Raw genomic sequence first — 23,683 nt, forward strand, 5'->3', positions numbered from 1 at the left:
CAAAGATCCCCAAGGATGTGTGCTGAGAACTGGGGGTCTTTGATAGAGTTGGAGGGTGATCTGGAGCCTGGGGTGGGGCCCAGGGGAGCCTGGTGTAGTTGGGAGGGGTCAGCATGAGGGCAGGGGCGTTGGAGGGAGTCAGGGGGCTGGAGGCTGAAGGAGCCCTCCTGGCCTCAGCTCTTCTGAACCCAGATGCCCGGGGACTCAGTCCTGTTCTCTGGCCTTCTGCCCACCAGCTGCCACAAAGCTGAGAGGAATCTGCTTTGCATTATCAGAGGAGCTGCCTCCCCCAGGCATATGGTCAGCAGACCCCACAGCCCAGAGCATCATGGGAGATGTCTTATGACCCCAGCTCTGGCTCAGCCCCTTCTTCCCCTGGAGCACAGGCTCAGTGGCCCCCATCAGGCCCCTCCCCACTGGGTGGAGAGGCCTTTCCTATTGTTCCAAGTCTCATCTCAGCTTCATTGCACAAGATGAAAGAGGGGAGGGAGGCATTAGGGGAAGAGAAGGGGCCCTGATGAGCAGACAAAGATGGTATCATTCTGTAACCTAGAGAATGAAAGAGACAAAGAGTGGAGAGGAGAGAGCCTTGGGGATGGGGAGGGGAGAACAATAGGCCTCGGGCCCACGCGGACTGATGGTACAGGAAGAAGCCAGGGAACACCTATCTGTCCTCTGAGCCCACTGGGGGCTCAGAATGAGGTCTGACTCTGGAGCTAGCTGCCCGATGTGGCAGCCATTAGCCAAATGTAGCTACTGAGCACTTGCAATGGGTCTAATCCGAACTGAGTTGTGCTGTAAGACACAACTGGATTTCACTGGATTGTGAAACCTTGGCAGAAAAAAAGTAACATAATATCAATAATTTAAAAATATTGATGATATGTTGAAAAGATATGTTGGATATATTGGGCTAAATAAAATGTATTATTATACTCATCTCACCTGTTTCTTTTCCTTTTGTAATGTGGCTACTAGAAAAATTGAAAATCACATATATCACTTGCATTATGTTTCTATCGGGCAGTGCTACTTTAGACCACATTCATTCCTTTATTCAACAGATTTGTATTGGGTGCTAGCTGTACACCAGGCAAGGTGTGCAGGATTAGATGGTGAGCAAAACCAGACCCCGTCTCTGGTTTCATCAAATAATCACTCAGACGGGTGCCTAACTGCAAAGAGAGATAAGTGGTCTAAAGAAAAGGAGTGGAACTTGATGTGCTCTGAACCTGGACTCAAGAAACTTGATTTGTATCTAGAGTGTGGTGAGAGCTTTTCCCCAAGAAAGCACTGAACTGGGAGGTAACTTGAGAAAGAAGGGGAAAGAGTATTACAGAAAGGACAACCTGTGCAAAGGCCCTGTGGCTAGAGGGCCCTGTGGCTTGAAGCTTGGAGAATTGTGAGGGGGCTGGTTTGGGGGGCAGAGACTGAGGAAGAGGACAGCTGGAGCAAGGCGGTGAGTCTGGAGGGATTGGCAGGGGCCTCATGCAGCCTCCGGGGCCACATTAAAGATGGGGAGCCGATGAAGCATTTTTGCCCTTGCAGGGGAATTAGAGAAGGAAGAATGGAGGTTAGGCTGAAGGAGGGCAGAGGGGGTTTCTCCACAATGTGGTGGGGGAGGTACGAATCTCTGGTACGATGTGTTTCAGGCTCTCTGCTCCGCTACCCCCAGAAGCCCGAGGCCAGTGTCAGTCACCTCCACATCTCCTACCCAGTCCTGCATGCTATGAGGAGCTTTCTCAATGCCCTCTTCTCGCCATCCCTGTGGCCCATCCTTTACCTCTGACTTCCACCTCCTGGCCCACCTATCCTGCCCACCCTCACCCTCCACACTGCAGCCAGAGCTGGTGCTTTCTAAGATGGAAATCTGTCTACGGCACCCCCCGCTTAATCCCCGTCAGTGGCTCCCCACTGTTCTAAGATGTAGTCCAGATGCTTTAACGTGTCTCTTTGCAAGCCCTTCCCCATCTGGCCCCACTGACCTTCCACTCACTCTCTGGGCTGCAGGTACAGGAGCCTCCCCAGGCCCCATGGGCTCTATTCTCTCTTCGGGGCCTTTGCTGCACTGATTTTTCTGCCAGGAACTCTCTCCTCCCCTGGCTTGTTGATTCCACTTCGATGGGGCTCAGCTTCAGTGTCTCTTTACTGGCAAACCTTCCCTAACCCCTGGTAGGGGTGAGTCTGGGTTGGGGCCCCCACTCACCCCTAGCATGGCACTGCACACCATACAGGGGCTGTCTGCTGCCACCTCCTCAAGTACATAAGATGGTGGAAGACAGGAGTTTGTGTCTCCTTATTCCCACAGGCAGCATCCAGCTCTCCCCCACCGAATTAGAGGCATTTCCCCCATGAGAATGGGGGCTCTTCTAGGATAGGAATTGTGCCTCCCCCATCAGATTAGAGGTATCTTCAAGTCTGGGGCTATGTCTCCCCCATTAGATGGGAGGCTTCCTCAAGACAGTCTGTCTTCCCCATCACACTGGGGGTTACCCAAGACCCAGGATCATTTCCTATACCGACTCTAAATCACTGCCCCCTCCCCGCCACCAGCCTGCGGGTGGGAGATGGAAGACAGCTTCCCTCCACCTCATGCCTAACTCTTGGCTGGGGCCCGGCTGGCCCCTCCCAGTATCCCAAGATCAGGAAGGCTTGTTTGCTGTTCTTTCTGGGAAAGCAAGCCTCCCGTGGCATTCCCTAGCAACCACAAGTCAGGCCCATCAGAAGACCTGGCCAAGCCATCAGCAGAGGCTGAGCAGCTCGGACCAGCTGCCAGGCCAGCCTGGGAGAGGGAGACAGACCCGGGGCCTGGAACCCTGCAGCTCCCAGACCAGGCAGGGCTCAAAGCCAGGCTGGTAGGAGCTGGGGTTGGGACCTGCCCGGGAAAGCCACAAGGGAGGGGCCTGCCCAACTCCAGGCCGGACCAGCCAGGCTCCCGCCAGGCCATCTGGAGCCAGACCTTGTGTGTGTGCTTGTGTGCTGGGGGGTGGTGTGCCTCCCAGGCCGTGTGGGTGGCTGCGAGCCGTGGGGTTGTGACCTGGCCCTCCCAGCAAGCCTCTGGCTCCCCTGTGGTCAGTTTCACTTCTGACATCTGGTCAACTTCACAGCTGGCCAGCTTCCTGCATGGCCATTTTTACTTTCCCTCTCCAAAGTCTGGCGGCAAGGGCCCCCACTCCCGCTCTATCCCACTTAAATTAACTCCATAGTGTCACATGTGAATTTGCTGGATTTCTGTTAAAACTTCCCCATTGTGTGGGGGGGGAAACAGGACAGGAATTCACTGAGCTGGAAATTATACCCGGGTCCCTGCCCCGCACACATAACCCCCCACCAACTCAAACCACGTGTATTTCCAGAAAATCTCTGCACGATTTTCCTTTCTTTGCTATTTAATGTTCATCGTTTATGTTTTACGTGTAGGTTTCAGGAGGGCCCAAGAAATGATTACACAGGATGCAAGGGGCAGGTGACAGGGAGGGTGACAAGGAGCCTGGAGTTCACAGCCCCCAGCTGGGGGGGGAGGGGGCAAAAGGGTTCCATCTCAGCCCAAAGGGAGGCAGGAGGGGCCCCAGAACCAAACACATGCTGAAACATACTCGCAACCTCCAACCCCCTCCCCCACTGCTGGGGAGGAAAAGAAACACCTCAGACTCTGTCCCACTCCCCACATTCACAGGTGAGGGGCCAGCAGGTGAGTTTCCTCCTCCCATCACAGATTCAGGTCAAAGAAATGCCATCTACGTACAACGTTCCCAGTCACACAGGGCTGAGAGACCCCTGGGCTGGGGAGGGGGTGGCTGTCCGTGCACATCCTGGTCAGGGCTCGTTCATGCTAAATAGACGGAGGGGGGGGCACACTCATTCCAACATCAAGCAAAACAGAACAGGCCAGGAGGGGCTCCATGGCCCCTTTCCGGTACCAAGCTAGGGAAAAAACAGTCCTTTGTAGGGTTCTCTAAACTTGGGAGAGACCCTCTATGGGCCACAGTCTAACTCAACTCCTTCTTGCTGCATTCCCACGCTGGTCCACTTCTCTTCATTGCAGCCTCCAGGGCCCAGCCAAACCCGTGCTTGCAGGGAAGGGGTGGAACGGGGGAGCATTCCTCCACGTGCAGGCCCTCGGAAGGCAGGCGCCAGCCCAAGCCTCAGCCGTCCTTGGCCTGCCAAACCCGGGGGCGAGGGAAGACAGCGAGTAGAGTTCAATTCCCTTCAATGCTTCTCTGGCAGCTGCCCCAGGAGGATCCGGCCACAGCCCAAGAGGAAGAACTCTTGGAGAGAAGCAAGATTTCTCATCCCGTGTGGTTGTGTGCCTGTAAATCTCTGTGTTGCAGGTGGGGTTCCTTAGTCCCCCAGGGCTGACTCCAGGGGGACTGGCTCTGGGTCTATGCTGGGATGGTGGGTACCTACAGATTAGCCACACCACGGATGCCACACTGATACGCCTGAGGGGACAGGCAGAGGGAAGCAGCACCCCTTGCCACAAACCCCAAACCTGTGGGGTCAGGATGGATCAATGGGCCAGGCCTTGGGTGAAGCATCCCCTCTCCACGGGGGCTGGACAGGCCTGGAGATGGTGAAGGGCAGACTGGGTTTGGCTTCGAGACATTTCCCAGAGGGTCGCCTAGCCCCCCGCTCCCTGCAGACCTGAGGCCTGCACCCCTCGTTTCGGGAGACAGCCCATCTTTGGCCTCCCCATTTCTGGGTGGCTTTGGGCAAACCACTGCCTCTCTCTGGGCCTCACTCTGCTGTTCGTAAAATGAGGGGAATGGACTAGATTTCAACCCCCTCTTCCAGCTCTATCAAACCTCTGATCCTCTTCATATTAGGCCAGAGGGGATGGGGGAGGGGGGATGAGGGAGGTTTAGGCCACGAAGGTGCTCCCTCGTTCCCCAAGTTCACAGTGTAGAGCCCATGGCTCTGGTTCCTCAGTCTTTCCCTCTGAGTCTCTGGGACCCTGTCACGCCCTCAACACCATCCCTGGTGTCAGCCCCCCATGTATGACAACCTGCTAAGGTGGGAGGGGCTGGCCCCCCTAGAAGTCGGGGGAGAAGGGGGCAGGAGGCCTGAGATGGCGACAGGGCAGGTCAGGGTGGGAGAGGCGGCAGGGGCACTTCCGGCGCTGGAGAGGGAGTGTGATCGGAAGCGATGGGGCCACACAGGAGAGTGACAGGGCTGTGGTTTGGGGGCCCGGGCTCCGAGGCCCTGCCCAGAGGCGCGCAGCTCTGACGCTGGCCTGTGGGGTTGGCTGGAACATCAGTCTTCGGAATGTCGGGGCAGGGCAGGGGCTCCCGGGCCGGCTCACACCGGGGACGTGGCCGTGGACTCGCTGCACAGGCTCTCCACAATGTCGGCTCGCTGGATGCGGCGCAGGGCAGCCAGGAGGGTGTCAAGTGTGGCGCTGTCCTGGGTGGCCCAGCTGGCCAGCAGGGCGTGGACCGGGCAGGCCTCTTGGGTGAAGGAGTCTATGTGCTCAGGCTGGTAACCCAGCTCACCGGCCAGATGCCGCCAGGTGTCCCCCGCAGAGCCACTGAGCAGCTTCTCCACCTCCTCCCGCTTGGCCAGCGGCAGGCTGCTGTAGAGGCCTCCATCACCCTTGAGGGCTGCCAAGAACCCAGGGGGAGTCAGGCGCTACCCACTGGACACCCTTTCCCCCACCGTGGGAGTGGGGGCCTGGAGTAAGACCCAAGAAGGGCTGAGGCATTTCTCCTCTCGATCTGGGGAGGACCCGAGGGTCTAGAAGCAGAGGGATGCCCAAGATGCAGTCCTGGATGTGGGCAGGGCTGTGGAGGCACCTGGGGGATGCTGACTCACCCACAGCTCCAGAACCATCCCTACAACCTAACCTCCCTGCCCACTAACCCCCTCCCACCCCCAGCAATTAATCAAGGCTGAGGAGACAGGACTTCTGGTCTTGGACTCAACTCCAGCAAGTGTATTGGAGCTGGGCTATGGGCCACCGATTAGGGGACACAATTAACTACTTGTTCCCCGGAAGTCCTGGGCAGGAGGCTAATTGCAGCCACTTTGGGGAGTGATTAGCCCTGGGGGACAATTAGCTGGATGAGTCTAGATGCTCCGGTTTGTCAAAGCTTCCGTTTCCCAAGTCATCCCCACCGGAAAGGGCCTCTCCTACCCATGCCCTCAGCCCGCCTCTCCCATCCTTCCACACAGCGGCCCGCAGCCAGCCCCTCTGCAGTCCCTCCTATAGCCTAAGCTTAACCACCCCTGTTCTCCCTGCCTCGCCCCCCCGGCCCGCGCCCGGCCCCACTGCTTACCCTGGCCTGCAGCTGTCTGTGTGTGGGACTGCTGGTCATGCAGGCTCTGGCTGTCCACAGAGATACCGCTGTCGCTGTGCAGCTTTTCTCCCTCGGGTGGAGGCGTCTGGTTCACGGGCCGGCTGTTGGCTCCTTGCTTGTTCTGTTTGCAGCTGTTCCACCTGGAACCAGAGGACAGCCCCAGTCACGGGGCTGAGGGGCGCACGGGCCACGCCGCTAAGGTATCTGTGCTCTGGCGTGTGGGTGCCGGGAGCCCAGGGGGTGCCCGTCTGTAACCCCGCACGGCACGGGAGGCTCTCCTTCCTCTACCTATCTGCCCCTGGCCCACGCTGAAAACGTCGTGAGGGCAGAGAGGCACCCAGGGCTTGGTGTGTGCGGCCGGTGTTCAATAAATGTCCATGGGATGAATGGTGCACAGATGCATGCCTTCCCCGGAGCTCCATTTTCCCAGTCTACCCTTCTAAAGTACTCCCACGTGTGTGCAGGGGTATGTACACGGATTCCCTCTGCTGTTATAAGCAATAAGAAAAAAAGAAAAACAAAGCAAATGTCCATCGATAGGAGACTGGTTAAATAAATTATGATCCGCCCGTATTATTGAACGAGCAATTATAAATAATCAGATTATCTATATGCTCTGAGGAAAGCTCTCCCGAGGGAGATTAAGTGAAAGAGTAAGTTGTAGAATATGTATAATGTTATCACATTGATGCTTTAAAAAAAAAAAAACCTGCGTGTGTATGTATAGGTTTTCCACACATGTGTTTATAAATGCATAGAAAATGGCTGGAAGGGATCCATTCCAAACAGATTCCCAGGAGGAGAGGGGTAGGATTTGGGGAGATAAAAGGAGGCTTTACTACTTTTTGCTTTACAAGACATTGGTCTTCTTTGCATTTTCCCAAACAAGCACGTTATTACTTTGATGATTTTTTTTTTTAAAGAATGGAAAATGCACTTAAACATTTAAAACGCTTCCTAGGACTTATCCACATCCTGGATTTCTGGCTATGGGTGCCATCAGATCCCACGTGTGATGTGGGAAGGAAGAGATACATGCACACATACACACAGGTAACGGGGTTCAGGGAATGAGGACACAAGCTGTTGGTAAAGGAAGCTCTGTGTGCAGGGAGGCAGGTGGGGCAGCAGAATGGGGGTGGGGAGGTGCTGGCACCAGGACAGGACAGGGACGATCCCCTTCCCTACCTCCTGTTGACCTGCCACACCCTGGAGTGGGGAAGCTGATGGTAAGTGAGGATGAGCTTGGTTTGGGGTTGAGTTAAAAGCGCGTGTGCGGGGCATCCCTGGTGGCGCAGTGGTTGAGAATCCGCCTGCCGATGCAGGGGACATGGGTTTGTGCCCCGGTCCGGGAGGATCCCACATGTCGCGGAGCGGCTGGGCCCATGAGCCACGGCCACTGAGCCTGCGTGTCCGGAGCCTGTGCTCCGCAACAGGAGAGGCCCCAACAGTGAGAGGCCCGTGTACCGCAAAAAAAAAAAAAAAAAAAAAAAATGGGTGTGTGCATTTTCAGGTCATGGTCGCAGCAAAGCCCTCCTTGAGGGTAAAGATCCCGCTCCCTGGCTCCCGTTCCCCCTCTCACCTCTTGAAGGCGATGTAGGCCACGAGGCCCACAACCACAGCAGCCAGGATGGAGCAGTAGACAGGGATGAGGTTGTCGGTGGTACCTCGGGTCACCACGGGCTGGGAGCTGCCCATCACTGTGGTCACCATATCTGACACCGTGCTGGTTACGAGGTCTTGATCTGGAGGTACCTCAGGCTCCTGGGTGCTGGGGTCTGTGCTGTCTGAGCCCTCCGGGGGCGTGGCCCGTGTAATCCAACGGCCAGGGATCTCTGGGAGAAAGGGCTACAGGAGTGAGGGCCCACTCCCCCCGCCCCTCTCCTATGTTCTGACCCTCAGAGCTTCTCCCCCAGCCCCCTCCTTGCCCCAGATGCTTGTATGTCCAGCGGCTACACACAGGAGAGAGGGCTGGGATCGGGTGTATGATGTCACGATGGTGGAAAAGAGCAAGGGCCTAAGAATCAGGAGCGCTGGGTCCCCTTCGGCTCTGCCACTGACTTGCTGTGTGACTCTGGACCAGTCCCTTCAACTCTCAGGACTTCAACTTCCCCATGAATGGGGATATGAAAAGAGACGGTCTTTAAGTTCCCTTCCATCTTGGGTATAACTGTGATCCTAGAATTCTACTCTGCCTACCCTGGGTACCCAAAAACCCAGCATGGAGGTAAACACACAAAGAAGAGAGTGGGCCCTAGGACGCCTCCAGCTGGAATCAGGCTAGGGAAATGTAATTTCTCTGGCCACAGGTTGCCCCAGTGGCGCCGGTCACCCCTGCCCTAAAGAAGGATGAGGGTAATCAGGTATGGCAGAGAGGTACCTTCCCCGGCACCGCCCCCTGAGAATTGGCATCCAGCCTCCTTTCTAGTCTCTGGTGTCCTGGCTCTGGGCTCGGGCAGGGTGGGGAGGTGCCCAGCTGGCTTGCTTCCCTCTGGCTGGTCCGTGGATAGTGGCTAGCCTCTATTTCCTGCCCTGCGTGGCCCCCACACCATCTGATCTTGCCGCCCAGAGATGACAGTGTCAGATAGCCCAAACCCAACTTGGGAAGGTTGAGGACTGCTGGTGGAGAGAGGGCCCACAGAGCAGGCACTGCCACTGCCTCAGGGGAGGGGGACTGCCCTGCCACCCGCCTAGGTTCTCTCATGCCAGCTGGGCACTGCCAGCCTCCCTGGCAGGGGACCCAGCAGCCCCTGGCACAAGTGGGTGGGATTTTCCATTCTGCCACCCAGCCGGGGGCAGTACCTGGGGTTGTGGACTCTGGACGACCTGGGGGTACCTGTCTGGGCAAAGTTGCCTACTCCTTCCTTCCTCGCTTCCCACACCTGGAGCAGGGAGGGAAAGCAGACAGGACAAGCTGATGGGGTGAAGGGCAGGCACTTTGCTCCCCAGCTCTGCCTCACCTAGCCCCCAGTTTGCCCACCCAAGTTGGAGTCGAAACTGCCCACGGGTTTCCTAGGCCTCCTTGGCTCAAGGCAAAGACGCTTCAAAGGCCCCCATTTTCAGCACATTCTGAGGAGTAAGGTCCCCACATGTGAATCTGGAATCCATCTGGTTGGCATTTGGGAGGGGGCTGCCATCTGCTGCCCTATCCCACCCCTCCCCCATCTCAGTCCTGGAAAGGAAGGCGTGGAAGAGGTGGGGCAGGGAGTGGAGGAAACACAGCCCTCCTTCTGGCAGCCCCAGACAAGGCGCTGGCCCGGGGAGGGTCTCCTCTTGCCCGGCTAGGGGACTGGGCCAGCTGGAGGGGCAGCCTGAGCCCCGAGGCTAAGGGTACAGCTCTGCTCAACTGACCCGAACCCAGAGGCTGAAGGCATGGCTGGGTGGAGGGTCACTGAAGTCAGGCGTCACAGAGGTTTGAGAGCAGTGGGGAAGAGCTGAGAGACGGCCCAGGCTGCAGAAGGCGCCTTCCAGGGCGCTTTCTCCTCGTCTCTCAGATCCCCCGCCCTGTTTGGGGGTGGGGATGAGATCCAGATGTGGCTGTGTCCACTAGCATTCCAACCCACTAAGCCCTGGCAGGTCCTGACAGCCGTTTCCAGAATGGGAGCTGTCAGACTTGGGGGTGGAAAGAGAGGCCGGGTTACTCCTCCTAAATCCAATTTTTTTTGCTTGGGGAGGGGGGCAGGTTCTGCCCCCAGGGTGGGTGAGTCACCATGTTGACACTGGAAGCGTTTATGCAAGGAAGTACCCTGCAGTGGAGGGGAGGGGGGCAACCAAGCCACCACAAATCAAATTCCATTTCCTGAAAGGTTCCCTCTGCCCTGGAGCTGACATTTACCCGTTCAGAGGCTAGAGGGTGAGGGGAAGAGGGGCAGGGATAAAGGCACCCCTTCAGGGTGGCTGGGAAAGTAGAGTGGTATCTGGAAGGAATGTGTGAATGCCAAAAGGCAGAGCCCATCCCTCCCCCAGCCAGCACCTTTCTTTGCTCTAACCGCACCCCTAAGTCCCCCCCACTAGCTGGTGCCGACTTGCCCACAGAAGCGTGCCACCCACCTGCCTGCTGCAGGCGCTGAAACTCCCTCCCTCCTCTGCCCTGCGCCTGACGCTACCTGCCTGTCTCCTGGCCCAGGGCAATGGCCCCCGGAACCGCCACTTTCTGCACCCCACTTCTCCACCCTGACCCCACATCCCAATGCAGCAAGCTTCACACACACACCTGGCCTCAGCCCAGCTTAACGGCCCTTTGCACCCTGAGCTCCCTGCGCCAGAGATCACAGGACGTGGAAGGCAGGCATGGGTGTGTCAGACTGGAGGCTCCCCACGGCAGGGGATCTCTCTCTCCCATCCAACTGGGGGCTGATTGAAGGCAGAGGCTGTGCTGCCCCCACCAGAATGGGGGGATCTCTTGGGAACTAAGTGCTGGGACTGCGTCTCCCTCATCAGACCGGGGCAAAGGCTGTCTCTGTCCCGTCCAACTTAGGGCTCCTGAAGGAGGCGCTGCGTTGCCTGCTCAGAGTGAGAGCACCCTGAGGGTTAGGCCCCAAGGGAAACAGCTGAACGGGGATAGAAAGCAAAGGTATTGTCAGTCTCTCCCCCAAGATGGATGTCACCAACCAGGGACCAAAATGGTTCTGCCCTGACTGCCACAGTGCTTCCTCCTCCCATCCCAGGAACTGCCCCTTCTGGCTAAGGAGGGCACACCCAGCCCACATCCACCCAGGAAGCTGAGGGCCCTCCATGTGCACCTCCCTCATCCTCGGACTCACAGGCCCCAGGCTTGCTGTTCCGCCTCTCTCTCTGTCCCAAAGCCCCTGTCCGCACGACCTCCTTAGTATTCTCTGGGTCTAACTTCGTCCTTGACTAAACTGTACCAGTGACTGCTGACCCCTCCCCCACAAGTTGAAGTGAGCCAGCCCCCGGCCCAAACCCACAGCGACAGTGGAAACCGCGTGCAGCGAGGAAACTGAGGTCCAGAAACTGAAGTGACCTCCTTGACGTCGCTCAGATAGTAAGTGACAGGGCAGACTCCATCCCAGGTCCCAGAGCCATAAACCCCTATGGGCCTCAGAGACAAAAGGTCCCAACTCCTGAGGGTCCTAAGACCCCCTTCTCCAGTGCAGAGAGTCTGCCTCAAGGATCAGACATGTCCTATCTGTGCTCTGGACACGGAGGCCACCTTCGTGCCGCTCATCTGCCACCCGTCCAATTCCCAGCCAGCAGCCACAGATTAACAAAGCCCTGGGAAATGAGTGTGGCCTGGGAGAATGAGGATGGCTTAACAAACAGCCCCAAAGGGTAAACAGTGGATAGGATCCATTGGTGGGAAGGATCGGGAGGGTGTCCACTGACCCCGCAGGCCACGGCAGACCCTTGCGGACCCCGGGGCGCCCCGCACCCCCACCCCGCAGCCCCGACGCTCACCCTCGCACTCGGCGTCGGCCCAGCGCGTGCACTCGCGCAGCTGGCGCTCCGTGTCCTCACACACCGTGCAGGGCAGGCACGGGTCCACGTGGTTGGCCTCGTCGGAGTACGTGCCGTCGGGGCACTCCTCGCACACGGTGTTCTGCTTGTCCTGGCATGAGAACACGAGCCCCGAGCCCGCCTCGCACACGCGGCACGCCTCGCAGTGGCCCGTCGTCTCGTTCTGGTAGTAGCCGTAGGCGCAGCGGCACACGGCGTCGTCGGCCTCCACGCAGGGCGCCGACATGCTCTGCAGCCCCACGCACTCGGTGCACGGTTTACACGGCTCCGTGGCGCTCACCACGTCCGAGAAGGTCACGCCTGAGGACAGACGGACATGCGGGGGGAGCCACGCCCCGTGTCTAGCCGCTTGCCCTGGGGGCACTTGGGACGCAGGGGCTGGAGGCCTTCCCGCCCCAACCCGGGACACCCTCGTTCTACCTCGCCCCCTCACTGACTCCCCCGCTTTTCCCTCCGGGGCCCGGATCCCCGGTGTGTGAAAGCTGGTGGCACCCGACTGGGAAGGAGGAAGGGGGCCAGGAGCCCGGTGCTCCAGGCCCCGGAAGCGTTGGCCCTGAGGTTTCAGGGGGTAACCCAGCTGGTGCCCGTAAATTTCTTGGCAGATTCTCTTAGAGGGTTCCCAGCATGATTAAGGAATAATCTGAGAGTGGTTCCCATCCAGCCCTCCCCACAGGCCAGAATTAAGCTGTGAACCCAGCCCGGGCAGAGCCGGCCTTCACCAGGCAGGCTCCCACCTCAGCTGCCCTCCCATTCCTCTCTGCACAGGTGGGGGCTCAGGTGTGGCCTGAATGGGAGTGACTAGGGATAGACAACAGAATTTCCCACCCATGGCGCTACCCCAGCTGCTGAAGGGCTTGGCTCTAGAGGGCAGGGATGGGACTCCTGGCAAGAAAGGTCCTGCAGGAGGGATTGAAGCTAGAAGGAAGGGAGGACTTGCATATATAGTCCTCTGCTCTTTCAAAGGACATGAAAGGAAGATTTCCAAGCTCACTCTTGATTCACGCTCTCTTAATTAATGGATGTGAGCTCCAGAATAAGGGGGGGCGGGATGCCAGGGTCCTCTCCGCCTTGTGCAAAGACTGGGGAAGGCACAGAGCCAGATCTTCTTCACCCCTTCCAGCCCAGGGTGGAGAACTCCATGCCAAACTGAATCCAAGAGGATGTATCCTTGCTCCCACGGCAGGAAGAGCACAGATTTAGAACCTGAGAACTGGGGAGGGAGGATTGCTCAGAATGTGGAAACAGAGGTAGAGAGATTGGGATCCCAATGGATGGAAATCGAGGCTTGCTGTGGGGGTCCTATCTTAACTTTCTTTAATGCCATCAAGAGACAAGATGGAGCACAGGGTCATTATCTTGGAGGTTGGGGTTGGAACTGCAGAAGCAAAGAAGGAAAAAGCAGAGAAGTAAAAGGGGCAGCAGTTGGCGGGGAAGAGAAGAAAAGACAGAGATGGGCCTGGAGGAAGACTTCAGTTTCAAGTCAGCTCTGGCAGAGGGACTCCTGTGTTTCTCTTCCTAGGCATCAGGCAGATCTGGATTCAAAACCTGCTTCCATCACTTTATTAGCTGTGTGACTCTGGGTGTTTTACTTAACCTCTCTGAGCTTTTTTCTTTCTCTGTAAAACAGGGAATAATGTCTCCACTCACAGGGTTGTGATGAGGAATAAGTGAAATTCCTCAGTAGCACTTGACACACAGCAGGGATCCTGTAAAGGTTGGGCCCCCTGGGGTGGGCAGTGATCAATTCAATGAACTTCAGTAGCAGGGATATTAGTCAGACATCAGAAAGGACTTCCAAACCGAAACAGCCAAGGCAGGAGGTCCAATTTATACCAGAGGCTCCTATCTGGGTGGCATGTGGCAGCAGGGGTGGGTCTAGTCACATGGGAGGGGAAGGGGAGGGCCCTGCCCATGGGAAAATAGAGAAGATTAGCAGCAAACTCCTGGGAGAGGGTTTTGGGGGGGGTGGGAAAAATGTGGTCTTTTTTGGGCAGAGAATGAAGGCAGGAGCTTAATGGGTTTCCTTGTGGAAACGTTTTGAGGATAGAGGGAAAGTCCACTGGGGTCTCCATCCCATAAAGCGGACTTGTAAAGGCAGCCTGTTAACCCAGCTGGGGTGCGGGGAGGGGGGTGAGGGGGAAGGGGGGAAAGGGAGGGGAGCAGAAAGTGGAAGTGGGAGGGAGCATTCCGAGCTGGTCTCTGCTCCTGCCTCCCCTCCCCTTCCCTGGAGATGCCCTCTCTCAGCCTCTTCTATCCCACCGCTTGTTTTGACAGAAGGGACTGGGGTCCCATCCTGGGAGACTTCGGGTCCAAAGAGAAGAGGCCCTGGGCGGAGTCTAGGAAATAAGAGAGGCAAACGTGGGAGGTTCCAGGGTAGCTGATGGTTGGCCCACCCTGCCCTGGGATGGAAAGAAACCCTGTTAGGCCAGGACAGAGGCGGCCAGATGGCAAGGTAGCAAAGGCATTATGGGATGTCCAGCCTCCCTACCTGGCATCCCTCTGCTGGGGGATGGAGTTACAGGATCCACTAGTACAGAAGTAGGACAACAGAGTGTTTGGGACACCAAGGAGTTGGGGCTGCCTGCAGGACAGATAGGCTGTGTGCAGTGAGATGCCTCGAGGTAGCGGTGGTGGCGGCGAGGCATTCAAATGTAAGACAGGCTGGCGGAGGCGTTCAGAGTTCCCAGTTCCTGTAGCCTTGTCCCCAACATGATCAAAGAACAATCTGGGTAGGATTCCCACTGGCCCTCCAGGTGGGCATTGAGTGCCAGGTAGAAGGCAAGATCTAACTGTCAACAGGAAAGGTTTCCAGGCAGAGTCAGGAAAAGGGCCCATGGCCTGAAAGCAACAGAAGGGGCGGAGTGAATCCAGCAGAGACTGAGTCAAGCGCAAAGAATTTCAGACCCCAGACCTGCCATCTTTCTGCCTCCCTCATCCAGCACCTCTGGAAGATGGGGTTCTCTGCCCTCCCCGAGGAAATCCTAGGTAGGAATGGCCACAGCGCCCCTCCCCCCTCTCGCACCCGACATCACCCCCCAGTAAGGACATCCCTGTGGTGCTCCAACCCCCGTCCCTGCAGCCTGGGGAAAGCTCTGCTTCCTCCGTCAGAGCTGGAGAACAGTTGGCCCCGGGGGGAGGGTTAGCCACACCCTCCCAGGATCCCCCAAGGTCAGTGTCCAGGGCAGCCAGGATTTGACCCTCCTCCCCTCCCCACAAATGCACCAAGGGTAAGTGGCAGCCATCGATTCTGCAGTGCAGATGATATTTTTAGCTGGTTTTAGCATCAGCTACTCCTCCCTCCTGGCCACACTCTTCTACCAGGCCTCTCTACTTGGGGGCTGGGAAGGGGCACAGCCTGGGGATCCCCCATCTGGTCCCCCTCCTCCCTCCGCATACTTCCCTCATCCATTCTGAGCTTCCCCTCTCTGCCTCCTATGCCGGGTCAGACCCACTTCTGGCACCCAGACGGTTGTGGGCAGGAGTCCCTGCCAGGGCGCAGAGCACTTGGAAGGCCTCTACTGGGCATGCCCTCCAGCCCCCTTCCATTCCGCTCCCCTTCCCCCCACCGGACACCCTATACTCACTGTCCAGGCAGGGCTCACACACTGTCTGGTTGGCTCCGCAAGGCTGGGCCACGCCCTCGCCCAGGTTGCAGGCTTTGCAGCACTCACCCCTGCGGGTGTACAGGCCCGTGGGGCACACCTCCTTGGCATCTCCAAGGGACACCTGGGTGGAGGAAGATCAGAAGGTCAGACTGGCAAGGGAAAGGGGACAGGGTAGACTCCCAGGGAGCAAACACCCGCTCCTGCAGCCTTCTATTGGAACCACCTGGGCTGGGATGAGCTCACCAGGGAGGCATTTGGCGCTTGAAAGCTGATGGGGAAGAAAGGCAGAGGGGGGACAGCACGCCCCTGCAGGCTGCTAGGGGTGTGAGATCAGAGCTTCAGATGCTGACCTTCTGCAAAGTTCATCTTGGGGTTACAGTAACTCCTGGAATCCCAAGGATACACCATGTGGGGAAGGCAACCTGAGGCCCAGCAGAGGGCCTTTGGGCAGCAGTCAGGAACAAGCAGGCAGGTTGCAGTGTACACAGGGCTCCCAGCCAAGGGGGCAACTAGAAGCTGAAATCTAGCCCAAACGCCACTTGCTAAGCTGCACATCTCCAGGGATGCGTCTACCCAGAGGGGAGTCTTTTTCTATCAAAGTCTAGCAGGGCTCTACTCCTCACCCTTAATTCTACCGTTCCACATATTAAGTATCAAATGGGAGGTGTCCAAGAACAGAAGCAGAGGGGTGGGACCTTGGGTTCAAATCCTGGTTCTGCTCTGGGAGTTCTGACCTTCTCGGCTTTCCTGCTCTGAGTCTTCATCTCTCTAGACCGATAGAGATGGAGAGAGCTCAGGGCCAAAGCAAATGACCAGCCGGTCATCGAGAGTCTGGCGCCAAGACAGGAGAAAAGTACGCCTGTTACCAATATGAGAAAGTGTGTGCTCTCACCACCCAGCAACCCTGCTCCCCCAGGGTTTGATTTCCGGCCACCAGCCCTCCCCTCTCCCTGCGCCCCATGCAGCTAGTGGGAACAACACTGCAAACAGGGGAAACGAGAGTCAGATTCCCGCCGCCGAGGCATCTTTGCTCATGGATGGAATGATTTAGCACCAGATTCCCGAGAGGGAGGGGTTGCTGGCAGATTGCTTTATATTTCTGTTCCTTAAAAAAAATCTTAATGTCTAATAAAACTCCAAAGCCTGTCTCCCTGGCTCCAGACCGTGTAGCTCCCATTTGATGCTCAGAGGAAGTATGGTCTCTTGGATCATGCAACTAGAGAAGAGCTGTAAAGGTCATTTTGGGCATTTCTCTGCTTCCATGTTGGCCAGATCATGACCCAAAACACTCCTTTCCTTTCAGTCCTTTCTAATATCCTGAGGTCTCAGTAGGGTTTGGTGGAGGCAGGGGGATGGACAGGTTGGATCAGTCTAGGAGGCAGCCTATGGTCCTCAAGAAACCGGTGGGGAGGGTGCAGGCAGCAAAGGAGGGGAACCTTGGGTGTTGCCACCATCTCCTCCCAGGTGGCAGGAACACAGTACTGGGAACATCTGTAGACCAGAAGCCTAGCGGCGGGGGGTAGTCCCAGATACAGGCTTTCCCCCAGGAGGTGAGCAAGGTTCCAGAAAGGTCTGTTCAGATTTCTTTTCATCCTTCAGGGCTCTGCTTAAATGTCACTTCATCAGGGAAGTGGTCCTGTGGCCCAGCCCCTCCCTGATCTGACAAATCACACAGAGTTGCCCTGTCACATGTCGCCCCTGTTCACTCTTCTTGTCTGGTCTGACACTCTACAGAGTCCCCCACTGGACTCTCAGGTCACTGAAGGCAGGGACTGTGGTCACCTCAGTGCCTGAGATGGTACCTGGCACATATTAGGGACCCGACATGTATATTTATGGAATTTAAGAACTTAATACAATATGGCCTCAATTAACTAGAACTCCAGGGCCTGACTTTCTGGATACCTGAGTTTCTGGAAAGTCACGGCTTTGCTGTTCTTCTCACCTAATGTTTTTCACTTTAACCACGGGGGCAGCACCTTCCTGTGTCTCTGGAACGTACCTTCACGGTTTCCCCATGACTCAGGGACTCAGTATTTACATCAGTGAGTATTCTGGGATGCAACGCAGCGGAGCCCTGTGTTCTTTATCCCAAATTACCACACTTGTCAAGAGAGTTCTCCTGTCAGCTTTTCTTATAGTTTTTTCTGCCTCCTCCCTTCCTGTTAAAGTATCAGTTTTCAGTTCTTGCTGCTGCCAGTGTGACCTGAGCGGCCCTCCCCAGTCTTATTTATTAGGTCTAATTGAATTTTAGAAAGTGTGTAACTAGCCCTGGGAGGAAGGTGAATAAAGTCAGTGTAAGGAGTATGGGAACCAGGAGGGGGCCGTTCTCAGAGTAAAAAGTCTACCTTCCTCCTCAGCTGCCTTCATTGCTCTGAATCCTGGTTCATAGCTTAGAGCTGGTGACCTGGGACAGGTTTTGAATTTCCCTGTGCCTCAGTTTCTTCATCATTAGGTAACCATGACAGTACCTGCCTCAGAGAGTTGCGGGAGGCATTAAATAAATGAGTAAGGTGTTTATTCACTTTGGGACCCCTCTTTTCTCTTTTCCAAGGTCTTCTGTGGCTTTTGGCTGTGTTCCAGTTAGTTGAGGTCAGCAGAGACCTGGGCTCCAGATAACTGAGGCAATCTGACTGTGGCAGTTGCGGGCAGAGTGGGAGCCTCGCGCAAGCCCCTCTTCTCAAAGCCTGCTCTCCCTGCTGCAGCCCGTGGTCCTCTCTCTTCTCCAAAGTCTTGCACTTGGGAGTCCAGGCCACATAATTAGTAACCATGTGTTTCCTGTGCTTGTTTTGTTTTCTATTTCAAAACATTCCAGATCTGCCACTTAGTAGTATGCTACTTTGGGTAAATTCTCAATCTCTCTAAGCCTCAGTTTTCCCACCTAAAACGTTGGGTTGGTGATACCTACTGTCCAGGTTTCTGTGAAAATTAAAAGAAATAATTTATGCAAATCTGTCTGATGCATAGTTGGATTTCAATAAATGTTGGTTATCAAAGAAGTATCTTTTTTTTTTTTAAAGAAGATGTTGGGGGTAGGAGTTTATTAATTTATTTATTTATTTTTGCTGTGTTGGGTCTTCGTTTCTGTGCGAGGGCTTTCTCTAGTTGTGGCAAGCGGGCCCAGCTGCTCCACGGCATGTGGGATCCTCCAAGACCGGGGCTCGAACCCGCATCCCGTGCATTAGCAGGCAGATTCTCAACCACTTCGCCACCAGGGAAGCCCCAAAGAAGTGTCTTGTCTTAGGGAGAGTGAGCTGCTGAGCCGGGGGGTAGGTAGTGGGAGAGGAGAGTTGAGCCATCCCCAAACAGGGGAAACCATCTCAGAGTAGGCAGGATAGAAATGAAGAGAGACCCACCAAGAAGCGTCTGAAGAGGGTATGGGGACCAAAGGAGGATGGAGAACTGCTAACTAATTCAACTACTTACTGAGCACTAAACTAAGAGTTTCCAATGAGACATGGTCCCTGACTCCTGAGAGGAGCCACAGTCCCATGAGGGAGAGGAAATATCACCCCAAACAACTGCTCCAGAAGCTGAGGAGGAAAGGCTTGAGGGATTGCCTTCATCCCCTGTCTGACAGCTGTGGAAACTGAGGCCCACAGAGGTCATTCTGCTAAGTGGCCTGATGCACCAATCTGGCCACAGCCTCTATGGGTCCAAGGCCAGGCAATCTTGGGAAGCAGGGAGGGATGACTAGGATTCAGGCTAATTGCTCCAAAATGATCAATTTATCAAAATGATAGGCACATTTGCCTGAAAGTTATACTTTTTACACTTATTCCATTTTTTAGAATGTTTGCAATTTTTGGGGGGGGGGGTGTGCCATATCCAGGCTTTCTAGAAACTAAGGTGGAAATGTCCTTCGGTTAATTGACATTTTTAAAAAATAAATTTATTTATGCATTTAATTTACTTTTGGCTGCATTGGGTCTTCATTGCTGCATGCAGGCTTTTCTCTAGTTGCGGCGGGGCGAGTGGGGGCTACTCTTCGTTGTGGTGCGCAGGCTTATTGCTGTGGCTTCTCTTGTTGCAGAGCATGGGCTCTAGTCACACGGGCTTCAGTAGTTGTGGCAGGCGGGCTCAGTAGTTGTGGCTCGTGGGCTCTAGAGCACAGGCAGTAGTTGTGGCGCACGGGCTTAGTTGCTCCGCGGCATGTGGGATCTTCACGGACCAGGACTCGAACCCGTATCTCCTGCATTGGCAGGCAGATTCTTAACCACTGCACCACCAGGGAAGCCCTGAATTGACTTTTAATAATTAAATTTTAAAAACTGGACAAAACAGAAAATACACCAAAATAGTTGAAAGAATTTGAAACTATAGGAAGGCTTCAGTGTGATGAGTCCTATCCATTCACAACAGCTTCAGCAAAAGGTTCCTTAGGTGAATGGAGCCATTGGCCACCATCATGGGGTTGGCGAGTTTTCAAATATGCAAAGGGTCTTTTTTAATTTATTTTTTTTCCTTTTTAGCGGTACGCGGGCCTCTCACTGTTGTGGCCTCTCCCGCTGCGGAGCACAGGCTCCGGACGCGCGGGCTCAGCGACCATGGCTCACGGGCCCAGCCGCTCCGCGGCATGTGGGATCTTCCCAGACCGGGGCACGAACCCGTGTCCCCTGCATCGGCAGGCGGACTCCCAACCACTGCGCCACCAGAGAAGCCCGCAAAGGGTCTTTTGAGACCAATGCAAGCCCTGGGGAGGCACTGGCACATGTCCCCCACTCCTTTAGATGGGGGGATTTGGGGGTCGGAGACAAGAGCTAATTACTTAGAGGAGGAGGATGCATGAAGACTTTGAAAGGGGGCAGGGGTCTGAGTGGGGGGTGAAGGGGCTCAGTTATAAATTTGTGGTGCCAGGAGCATAGGACACGATCTAACCTCCAGGTCTAGTGGTGGTTCAAGGCCACGTGTCCTTCCGTGATCTGGAAGGTTGGGCGGGGGTATGCCTGGCATAAGGAGGAAAGAGTAAACTCCAAGCCAAGCATCTTGAGTTCCAACAAGGGCTCCACCACATAGTAACTGGGGGAGCTTGGTTTCGTGCCTGAATATTAGGGAGATTCAGCTCCCTCAACTGTCAAATGGGAATAACTCGATTTACTCTGCTGGGGCCTTATACGGATTAAATAACACAAGAGAAATTACCCAGGGCAGTGCGTGGCACACGGTAGGCACTCAACCAGTTTTATTATTCCCGCTTCCCCACCCTGCACCCCCAGGGAAGAATCTAGACGCGGGAACGGGATCAGACTGGTACAGCAAGGCGGGGACCCCTTCCTTCCCGGAGTCGCCTCCCCCACCCGGCCGCTCCCGTCCTCGCATTTGCTGCCCTCGCTGCATCCCTATTAGGCGCATTAGCCAGCCCGGCGGCTCCGGTTACAGACGTCTGAATGACAAAGTGCCTCCATTACCGGCGTGGCCCGCCAGCCGACCCGCCGGGACGCGCTCTGGTTTCAGCACTCTCGCCGCGGCCCAGGAAGAAACTCGGACCGCTGTGGTGCGCAGCGCCAGCCCATAGACAGCAGCCCCGCGGCAAGGCGGAGGCGAGAGCCGCAGGGGCTGCAGGCGACAGATTCTTCGCTGGGTCCACCTTCCCGAGCCCCCAGGCCCTCCACCCCCAGATCCCCTCCTTCCTCGCCTTTTCTTTATTCGGGGGACACTCTCCAGCCCAGATCCGGAGCCCATGCCCTCGCTCCTCCAGGATCCTCACAACTGGCCGCCCCAGTCCCCCCTCCATGCCCCCCGCCCCCCCCCCGCCCCAGACGAGATGCATCTCTAACCCGCGGCGTTAGTCAGCAAACGTGCCCGCAGTCACTCCCAAATCTCCGGATGAAGCCGGAGGTACTGCTATCCCACGGAAACCAGGCTGAGCTTCGGGGATGGGGCTAGAGCCCGGAAGGGGTCTCTGCCCATCCCAGCCCCCATATTCCGCCGGCCTGACTCTGCGGCTGGTGTCACGCCCGCCTGCCGCCGAGACACGCAGCTCTTATCCCGAGCTGGAACGCCGGGCTGCCCCTTAAGAGGCACGGGGAGTACTGAGCTGGGAATCAGGTGAGGGGCAGTCTAGCTAGGATTCTGTCTCAACTCGCTTGTGGGGTCTTGACCAATTGGTTTAATCTCCCAGAGCCTCAGTCTCCTTGTCTGTAATGGGGATTTGGGGGCGCAATGTTCAGATGAGAGATGAAGATGGCAGGGAGAGTGAGGACACCTCCTCCATTGCCAAATCTTCCAGGGCACTCCCTTCATGGCCACACAACGGGTCACATCTCCTGGATGTCTTGTCAGAACTACCGGACGGACTTCGATGCTTACGAGGACCCACAGTCCTTTGCCGAGACAGAAGGTGAGGCGCCTGAGCGCCTCCGTCTTGTTCGGTGCCCGGGGTCCTTCATCGAAAGCTGGGCGGGGCGCGGGCGGAATCCCGACCCGCCTGGGCGCGGAAACGGAGCCAATCATCAGCGCGGCGCTCGGGCCGCTTAACTGGGGGTCTGGGTGGCGGGTGCGGCGCGCAGCCCCAGTCGCGCGGGGAGCTGCGATGGTTCAGCCCTCGCGCCGCAGCGCCCCCTGCGGGCCGCCTTCGCCCGCGCGACCCCCGGCTGCGCGCTGCCGGGACCGTCCCCACTTTGCGCGTCCCGCCTCTCTGCACCCCGAGAAGTGGCGGCGGCGAGAACCCGTCGGACGACGCTTGCTCCGTCCCATCCGGTCCGTGGCTTTGCTTCAAACCGCGAGAATAAGTGCGTAGGAGAAGCCCACTAGCCGCGGGGGCACTCCCTTCCCAGCCTCGGACCCTAAGCCGCAATTCCCCGACCCCGCTAGGCCGCGAGAAAGAGCGCGCGACACGCGCGGGAAGCAGCTGTGCTTCTGCTCTCTCTTCTCGTCCTACTGTCTCTTGGCGGACAGGTCGGGGTCCGCTCTCCCTTCTCCGTCCCTTCATTTTGCTTCCATCTCTCTACCTTCCTCGCCGTCGTCCCTTTTCTGCCGCCCCTAACCCACTTCTCTCTCTTCAACAGAGCCCCCCTCCACGAACCTCCCCCTCCCACGCCCCTCCCCCCCATTGTCTGGCCGGTCCTCATTGTCCGATGCCCGGTCCCCTTTGCCTCCAGTCCCTCCATCCTCCTCTTACATTGTTCCATCCCCTCGTCCCCGGTTCCCCACCCCAACCACACTCTCTCCTCACTTCTCTAGTTCCCGTCCCATTCCTCCTGCTTCTTTAGCCTGGGTTCCGTCTCACGACCCTCCAGAAATCAAGATGCTCAGGGGGAAAGTCGCCTCGAGCTCCCAGCATTCAAGCGCCCTCTTCCGAAGAACCCAGGCATCCGAGAGCCCCACGACTCCCTCCTGAGAGACCCCTCCCAGCTCCTCCACACACACACACCCCCATGGTACATGAGGACGCGCATAGGTGCGCCCCTCTTGTCCGCATCTCTACCCTGAATCTCAGGGTCGCCTCTTCGTTCTGAGAACCTTAGGCGCTCCTCCGTGGATACTGGCATCGGCGCTCCTCTCCCGCCATCCACCCCCAGCATCTGGGATCCCAACGCTCTTTTCTCTTTTCCCTCGGGAAAACCTGAACTCCTTGGGGTTCCGGTCCCGGGAAGGGGAGCGGGCTCCCCTCCGGCTAGCACTCACCCCCAGGAGCAGCAGCAGCAGCAGGCGCGGCCCGTCCATGGCGCAGCCGGCAGCACCTGCCCCCATCGCCCGCCTCCCGCGGCAGCGCTCGGCTTCCAGTTCAGCCTTCTCAGCGGACAGACACGGCTGCGCTGCGCTGCGCTGCGCTCCGGCGCCCGGCCCCCAGACCTGGTGGAGGCTCGGCTCCCTCTGGATGCTTGCGGGAGGTGCTGGGAGAAGCCAGTGCGTCGGCCCCGCCTCCTCCCCGCCCAGCCCGCCCACCCCCCGGAACCGCGCCCGCCCTCCCCGCAGTCTCCGGGAGGGGAGAGGAGGGAAGGGAGAGCGTACGGGGAAAAGCTCCCGCGCGTCCCGGCCCTCAAAGCCTATCCCCCACCCCGCCCCGCTACCCGGCGCCCGGGCCGCGCTATTTCGCGTCCGTCCCGCATGCTGTGGGCTCGAGTCGTCCCCACTGCGGCTCCCTCGGGCTGCGGCCCCTCTCACGGTTCACCCTCTTGCCCATCTTCCCCTGCCTCCGGCTTCAGCTTCTTCCCCGGTGCCCTGCTCCCTACCCAGCCTTTATCAGCAATAATGCCCACTGCCCGCCCGCCTTTCATCTCCTGGTCTATACCCCACCCCTCCCTCTGCCCCAGTGGGGGCGGTTCTCTCTCTGCAGAGGCCTAGGGGAAGGGGAGGGGAGGG

General features: G+C 57.1%; 1 protein-coding gene across 1 annotated transcript; it reads right to left on the reverse strand.

Annotated features, from left to right (window-relative positions):
- Positions 1–3,376: 3,376 nt before the first annotated feature.
- On the reverse strand, positions 3,377–23,190 carry NGFR (nerve growth factor receptor). Its single transcript, XM_032616783.1, has 6 exons — positions 23,006–23,190; positions 15,359–15,500; positions 11,715–12,074; positions 7,879–8,131; positions 6,276–6,436; positions 3,377–5,600 (listed from the first exon to the last, which is right to left on the reverse strand). Exons 1-6 carry the CDS (start codon positions 23,069–23,071, stop codon positions 5,299–5,301), a joined length of 1,284 nt encoding a protein of 427 aa, XP_032472674.1. The 5' UTR covers positions 23,072–23,190; the 3' UTR covers positions 3,377–5,298.
- Positions 23,191–23,683: the final 493 nt, after the last annotated feature.

Source organism: Phocoena sinus, chromosome 20 (assembly GCF_008692025.1).
Source record: "Phocoena sinus isolate mPhoSin1 chromosome 20, mPhoSin1.pri, whole genome shotgun sequence".
Taxonomy (NCBI): domain Eukaryota; kingdom Metazoa; phylum Chordata; class Mammalia; order Artiodactyla; family Phocoenidae; genus Phocoena; species Phocoena sinus.

Bases quoted from the DNA above. Each gene is read 5' to 3' on its own strand.
- NGFR (XM_032616783.1), bottom strand. From the start codon at position 23,071: ATGGGGGCAGGTGCTGCCGGCTGCGCCATGGACGGGCCGCGCCTGCTG. The intron at 12,075-15,358 runs GTGAGTATAGGG...GTCTGTCCTCAG, and splicing joins GTGTGAGCCCTGCCTGGACA to GCGTGACCTTCTCGGACGTG. The intron at 6,437-7,878 runs GTGAGAGGGGGA...CTCTGGTTCCAG, and splicing joins GCCTACATCGCCTTCAAGAG to GTGGAACAGCTGCAAACAGA.